Genomic DNA, 7226 nt, shown 5'->3' with positions numbered 1-7226 from the left:
GAATTTACACAAACATGTTCGATCAATCCACTCATAAATATCCGAAAGACGTGTTCGACAACTTGAGTGTGATTTTCTTCAATGCAGAGTTTTGTTACATGATTAAATGTGAGTAAAAATTTTGTTGTATGATGAAATCAAGAAAAATGTGATTTTTGCTGATCTCTGGTTCACAATACACAGAGAGATACGATTGTTTTAACTTTGCCTTGGTAAGTGACAGATTTGGTGTGCCTGACAGAGTAGCATCAGCATTGGGAACCGCTTTTTTGCAAGATTTTAAAGTTAAAGATAAGCATGGGAAACCTCTCATCATGGATAAATCGAAAGTTCGCAGAGAAAAAGAATTTTCCACCGATTCGAAGTACTTATACGACATGGCCCATGCAATTTCTAGCGGCGTGGTTCCGGTGGATCTGGCTAACATCAAACCAGGGAAAATTGTACATTCTCGGTGGCTCACCAAGGCCGCTAGATTATTGCGATTATATGTGACAACGGAAAATCCAGATGCAAATTTAAGAATTCTGGTTGAATTTATAATTAAATGTTATGTGCCAATGTACTTCAATATCATGTATTACAGCTCTGTCGTGTACGGCAGTGCATTATTTTTTAAATTCATTGGTTGGTCACGATTTCTAGAACCTTGCTTACGCAAAATTGTCAATCAAGTAATTAATCATAATTCATATTATGCGCATTCGGAAAATATCTTGCTATCAATGCTGTTTGATGATAGGAAAGAAAAGCGCGAATGTGCCATCAAGAAAATTCTTCGCTATCGAACCGATGTTGACGAGCCAATGGAACTTAGAGTTTATAAAAAACCAGGGGGGTTACTCTGTAATGCGATAAGAATATGAAAATGTTCGCATCTTCAATTTTGGTACTCTGTAATTCGGCAATCCCAGTAAATTTTGAAATTTTCGAATTTAGTTTTTCCCTTTCGCATTCAGTTTTTCCCTTTCGCATTAGCGGTACTCTGCTTTGCTAAAGCAATTGTCAAACATGCGTTATATTCGTAATTTTTGTGCTACAAGTATAAAAAGAAGTCGCATTGCTTGAAAATGTAAGTTTCAAATATAAATTAGTTGTTTTAGTTGCTACTAAAATATATAACTCCGTGCATATGAACTATTTTGCACAAATTTACAGGGAAGCACCGAAAATAAAACAACAAACTCAACCAAAGCAATTTGAAATTCTCGTGGATTTCATGAAGGCGCATCCCGATTTATCGAAAGGATCACTAAAAACACCAGACGCCAAAAATACCTCCAATAATTTACGGAAAAATTTAGTTTCCCATTTAAACGCAGCTGGGCCACCATTGCGCGACATTGCGGGGTGGAAAAAGGTAATTCCAATAATTGCACAGATAAATTATAAATGTGATTAAATGTAATCAATTAAAGGTTTGGGCAGACTATAAGATTCACTTAAAGGCAAAAATACGACAAAACAAAAATAATATTTCGGGAACTGGAGGTGGTCCCTCACTTTTCATACCCTTATCACAGTTAGAGCAACAAGTGAGTGAGTTATTGTCAATAGAGGAATCAATAAATAGAATGAGTGGTACCTTGTCATTCGGTGCAGCTACAAGCAGCATGTCGGAGGTAAATGCAGACCCGAACCAAATACACAAAACAGAGAACTACCACAATGTTCCAAAGTGGCATGCACACCTCACAAAAAACAGCAGACTCCTCTTAATACACAAGAAAATGAACTACCACATTGTTCAAATGTGACGTACCCACCGCGCAAAAAGCAGCAGACTCTGCTTGAAAAACAAGTCGAAAACCAAATTATATTCCACAATAACTCGATTAAAGTGTTAAACCATATAAATTTTAATATAAAAAACATTTTTAAAACATTGAAAAAAAGAAATAAATTTGAAAAACGGAGACTAACCTTTGAAAAGGAAAAATTTCTATATAAACAAAAAATTGATGAACAAAAATTGAGAAACTGGAAAATGTAAGTTAAATAACTATATAACTGCGAGAAACAGAATTAAAAACTACAAATTTAATCTGTAATTATTTAAATTTAATTTTCGTTATTACAATGAAATAAAAGACTGGATTTATTAATTTGCAAATAGTTCGTTTTAATTAAGTTGAGTTACTAGCATTTATCATATTTGTTTTAATATCGTCCCTAATCTAGCAATAGTTTATACTTTGACATTTTTGGAAGTAATGCCAACTATTACATAAAAAGAAAAAAAAGCAAAGGTGAACAACATTCTTAGTGATGCGTAAGCAATACAGAGTATCAATTGCCTATCGCATCGCATTGGGCTTTCGAATCGCATTGTCTTTCGCATCGCTTTACAGAGTAAGCCCCCAGATATAAACTTTAATTGCACAAGTTATACGGAAATGATCAATTTGAATGATATAAATATCGTATTTGAACCACCATTCACGCGAAGCATTCCGTACGATACATTGAAAGAATATTTAAATCAAGATGATCCACCGCTTAATGATCCAAAAATTCCATCACACATTCAAGGAACGGAACGACATGTTCAATTGCTAGCTAGCGTTTCCAAACGGGTTATACCGGAAAATGTAGAGGCTGTTATGGCGACGACATTTTTTTCATTTACATATGTTCTGACTAAATAAATTTCTTAAGAGAAAAAATAGATATTATTATAGATAAATAAATAAACATAAAAAAAAACAAAGCCATTTAGCTGATTTTTTCATGTAAAGGCCAAAAATGGTGATTTTTTGAAATGATTGTATGGGGAACCCCCCAGGGCAGTTCCAGGAGGTGTGCCAGTGGCATGGGTGGATCGGCCGTCCAAAGTTAGTGGGGGTCCGTCATACATTTGGACTCGATTGGAGCACTCTAAATGGGTCAAAGTGGGATTTTTCAAAATTTGCCCCTACCCAAAGGTTCGACCCAAATTGGGGGACATCAAAACTCGTTTCAGAGGTATGGTTCTTTCGGCAAAGTATCTTATTTTGATCCCTAGAATATTATTTTTATAGAGCAATGGGTGATTTTTAAATCGACCCGCCCTAGTATACATATTTCTAATACACTTAACACTTTTCGGAGCAAGATTCCGTCGTAAGCTCAGTTAAAGATTGTCTCCATGAAAAATTTCAATCTCTCCGAAAATAGTTGCATATAATGGCAGCTCGGTTCTTATATCAACATCTCACTTCTTCCGTCTTGCTTTCCCCATTTCTCTCTTTCATTCATTCATCAGCTTGTGTGGTTTATATTTTATAGTTTTTTATTATTGTTTATATATTTCGTTATACTACAAAAAATACAAACCTCCATCTTGCACCGTTTCAATTCGCTTTACCGATTGGCTTGCGGGCTGAGGGAGTGCACTTTGTTGTTTTCTCGAACAACATACTAGTTTGCACTAGTTTTGAAGTGTAGTATTTGCCATTGTTGTTGCAGTTGTATTTAACCGAACATCAGCTTGTTTAAAGGTGTGGTCCTCAAATAGTTCGTAACATTGCTTCATGTTGAATTTTTAATGCTTTAGAAGACGTGAACATGACTCAGCAAAACTTGCGGTGGCAGCGACCGAGGCAATGTCTCAGGTCGGCGAGGCAACACCGGAACCGTGTGTAGCTAGAATCTTGCAAGCAGCAAGGGTAGTAGCAATTTTGTAATGTTAGTCTTTTAGGATATACTCTGCCGAAGTAGTTGCTGGGAAAACAATGGCTGCGTATGTGATGGGTTTTTTAGTTGGTTTTTTATATTTTTTCTGTAACGTATTGACAACTAATCGTATCGACAACGTACTTGAAAACACGCTACGCTTCAGAAAGAATTGAGCTGCAAAATTTGGTAAATAAGCATTTATGTGGCAGATGGAAAAGTTAGGGTATTTATGTATGTGAATAATTCTTATTAGGATCTCGACCTAAATTGTTGAACGCGCTAGAAAAAGCGTTCTCATGCGAACTTTTCCCCGGACGATTTCTGTCATTAAAACCATTCATCATTTAAATATTTGGGAAAGCCACACAATTCAATAGTCGTAAGTCGTTAAATCCTGAAAATTAAGAAAATAAATTTAATATTGGGAAACTGTTCAAATGCTAAAAATGTTACATTCAGTATTCGTGAAGTCAAAAAGGTAATTGGATGACTTTTCCCACATTAAAAAAAATATGCGTACATTCGATATTCCTTACGCCAAAAAAATTAAAATTTAAAATTTCAATTTGTAAAAAAGTATTCTCAAAAATTAATTTTTACAAGTTATTTTGACTGTCAAAAAAATTTTACAAAACTTACGAAAACGTCATAAGAGTAACTTCAAACTGTGCTCACTTACTTATTTTGGAGATGTTGGCTTTATTTGCTTTAGCAATTTCAACATTGGAAAAATCAATATGATGGAGACTTTGTAAACAATTATTCTAATTCAGCAGTAGTTATTGAGGGTATGAAATTTTAAGTAAACAGTATTTTTACCAACTCTTCTCGTAGTTATCAGGGTATCCTATGGCTTTACTGATAAGATAGAGCTTTTATATATGTTAAGCAATTAAAACCAAGGTATGCGGTTTCTGAGTTTCTTGCTTGTTTTAGAATAACGAAACATTGTTTACAAACTTCTAACGCTTCGTAGTATTTCTACTTCAAAAAACAATACATAATTCTAAATTTTCTGAAACTACAATTTGAAGCACAAAATGTTAGTAAAAAAGTAAAGAGATATTATGATCATATATACTATGTATGAACACTTATGTTAAGGAGAGATAATTTTGCTTTACTATTTTTCATACTTTTTATACACTAGCAACCTTCAGATTATTATAGTTTTGTTCACCTAACGGTTGTACGTATCACCTAAAACTACAGGAGATAGATATAGGGTTATATACTCTGTGCCCAAAAAATAAGGGGACATTTGAATTTAAACTGCGCGATTTGAAGAATTATTTTTTTTTAGGTTGGTAGTACTGTCAGTCACATGTATGTCAAATTTCATGTCAAAATATTCATTAGTGTTTGAGATATATGTCGTTTTGTGAGCTGCCAAAAATGAGTTTTTCGTTTTTTGCGATGTCGAAATTTGTTAAGCAAAGAATTTGCATTAAATTTTGTTTACGGAATCAATTTTCTGCTGCGGATACGTTGAGGATGGTGCAGAAAGCCTTTGGTGATGAGGCTATGTCTAAAAAAATGTTTACAAGTGGTATAGTGAGTTCCAAGCCGGCCGTGAACGTGTCGAAGACGAAGAGCGTCCAGGGCGACCATCAACCTCAACCGACGAAGCTCACGTTCAACAAATCAAAGATTTGGTGTTGAAAAACCGTCGATTAACAATTAGAGACCTTGCTAATGAAGTTGGCATATCGAAAGGCTCAGCCAATACCATTTTGAAGGATGTTTTGGGCCTCAAGCGCGTAAAATCTCGACTGGTACCGAAATCATTGAACTTTTTCGAAAAAAGGCGTCGCGTTGAAGTGTGTGAAACGATGCTTTTCGACTACCAGGGTGTCATGAAATGCATTATAACTGGCGATAAGACTTGGATCTATGCTTGTGACCCGATGCAAATTTAAGAATTCTGGTTGAATTTATAATTAAATGTTATGTGCCGATGTACTTCAATATCATGTATTACAGCTCTGTCGTGTACGGCAGTGCATTATTTTTTAAATTCATTGGTTGGTCACGATTTCTAGAACCTTGCTTACGCAAAATTGTCAATCAAGTAATTAATCATAATTCATATTATGCGCATTCGGAAAATATCTTGCTATCAATGCTGTTTGATGATAGGAAAGAAAAGCGCGAATGTGCCATCAAGAAAATTCTTCGCTATCGAACCGATGTTGACGAGCCAATGGAACTTAGAGTTTATAAAAAACCAGGGGGTTTACTCTGTAATGCGATAAGAATATGAAAATGTTCGCATCTTCAATTTTGGTACTCTGTAATTCGGCAATCCCAGTAAATTTTGAAATTTTCGAATTTAGTTTTTCCCTTTCGCATTCAGTTTTTCCCTTTCGCATTAGCGGTACTCTGCTTTGCTAAAGCAATTGTCAAACATGCGTTATATTCGTAATTTTTGTGCTACAAGTATAAAGAAGTCGCATTGCTTGAAAATGTAAGTTTCAAATATAAATTAGTTGTTTTAGTTGCTACTAAAATATATAACTCCGTGCATATGAACTATTTTGCACAAATTTACAGGGAAGCACCGAAAATAAAACAACAAACTCAACCAAAGCAATTTGAAATTCTCGTGGATTTCATGAAGGCGCATCCCGATTTATCGAAAGGATCACTAAAAACACCAGACGCCAAAAATACCTCCAATAATTTACGGAAAAATTTAGTTTCCCATTTAAACGCAGCTGGGCCACCATTGCGCGACATTGCGGGGTGGAAAAAGGTAATTCCAATAATTGCACAGATAAATTATAAATGTGATTAAATGTAATCAATTAAAGGTTTGGGCAGACTATAAGATTCACTTAAAGGCAAAAATGCGACTAAACAAAAATAATATTTCGGGAACTGGAGGTGGTCCCTCACTTTTCATACCCTTATCACAGTTAGAGCAACAAGTGAGTGAGTTATTGTCAATAGAGGAATCAATAAATAGAATGAGTGGTACCTTGTCATTCGGTGCAGCTACAAGCAGCATGTCGGAGGTAAATGCAGACCCGAACCAAATACACAAAACAGAGAACTACCACAATGTTCCAAAGTGGCATGCACACCTCACAAAAAACAGCAGACTCCTCTTAATACACAAGAAAATGAACTACCACATTGTTCAAATGTGACGTACCCACCGCGCAAAAAGCAGCAGACTCTGCTTGAAAAACAAGTCGAAAACCAAATTATATTCCACAATAACTCGATTAAAGTGTTAAACCATATAAATTTTAATATAAAAAACATTTTTAAAACATTGAAAAAAAGAAATAAATTTGAAAAACGGAGACTAACCTTTGAAAAGGAAAAATTTCTATATAAAAAAAAATTGATGAACAAAAATTGAGAAACTGGAAAATGTAAGTTAAATAACTATATAACTGCGAGAAACAGAATTAAAAACTACAAATTTAATCTGTAATTATTTAAATTTAATTTTCGTTATTACAATGAAATAAAAGACTGGATTTATTAATTTGCAAATAGTTCGTTTTAATTAAGTTGAGTTACTAGCATTTATCATATTTGTTTTAATATCGTCCCTA

General features: G+C 34.5%; 1 protein-coding gene across 4 annotated transcripts; it reads left to right on the top strand.

The window, feature by feature from the left end:
- The first annotated feature begins 1130 nt into the window (after nt 1-1130).
- LOC126754620 (uncharacterized) lies at nt 1131-6918 on the top strand. 4 transcript variants are annotated; one of them, XR_007666301.1, is made up of 4 exons: nt 1131-1360; nt 1419-1622; nt 6211-6412; nt 6471-6916. XR_007666301.1 is itself a non-coding variant. In XM_050466728.1 (3 exons), the coding sequence occupies exons 1-3, from the start codon at nt 1133-1135 to the stop codon at nt 6253-6255; spliced, it is 477 nt and encodes a 158-aa protein (XP_050322685.1). In that variant the 5' UTR covers nt 1131-1132; the 3' UTR covers nt 6256-6917. The 4 variants fall into 4 exon arrangements, 3 of the variants coding, with proteins under 3 accessions (XP_050322685.1, XP_050322684.1, XP_050322683.1); XM_050466728.1 differs by having other exon boundaries at nt 6211-6917; XM_050466726.1 differs by lacking the exons at nt 1131-1360; nt 1419-1622 and adding an exon at nt 5963-6124 and having other exon boundaries at nt 6471-6914.
- The last annotated feature ends 308 nt before the right edge of the window (nt 6919-7226 follow it).

The sequence above is a fragment of the Bactrocera neohumeralis genome, chromosome 4 (assembly GCF_024586455.1).
Source record: "Bactrocera neohumeralis isolate Rockhampton chromosome 4, APGP_CSIRO_Bneo_wtdbg2-racon-allhic-juicebox.fasta_v2, whole genome shotgun sequence".
Classification (NCBI taxonomy): domain Eukaryota; kingdom Metazoa; phylum Arthropoda; class Insecta; order Diptera; family Tephritidae; genus Bactrocera; species Bactrocera neohumeralis.
This window is presented reverse-complemented; position numbering and strand designations above follow the sequence as displayed.

What these genes read in the sequence shown, in the direction of transcription:
- LOC126754620 (XM_050466726.1), top strand. Translation starts at nt 6,066, where the DNA reads ATGCGTTATATTCGTAATTTTTGTGCTACAAGTATAAAGAAGTCGCAT. An exon ending in AAGTCGCATTGCTTGAAAAT is followed by an intron (nt 6,125 to 6,210) that starts GTAAGTTTCAAA and finishes ACAAATTTACAG; the next exon opens with GGAAGCACCGAAAATAAAAC. An exon ending in ACATTGCGGGGTGGAAAAAG is followed by an intron (nt 6,413 to 6,470) that starts GTAATTCCAATA and finishes AATCAATTAAAG; the next exon opens with GTTTGGGCAGACTATAAGAT.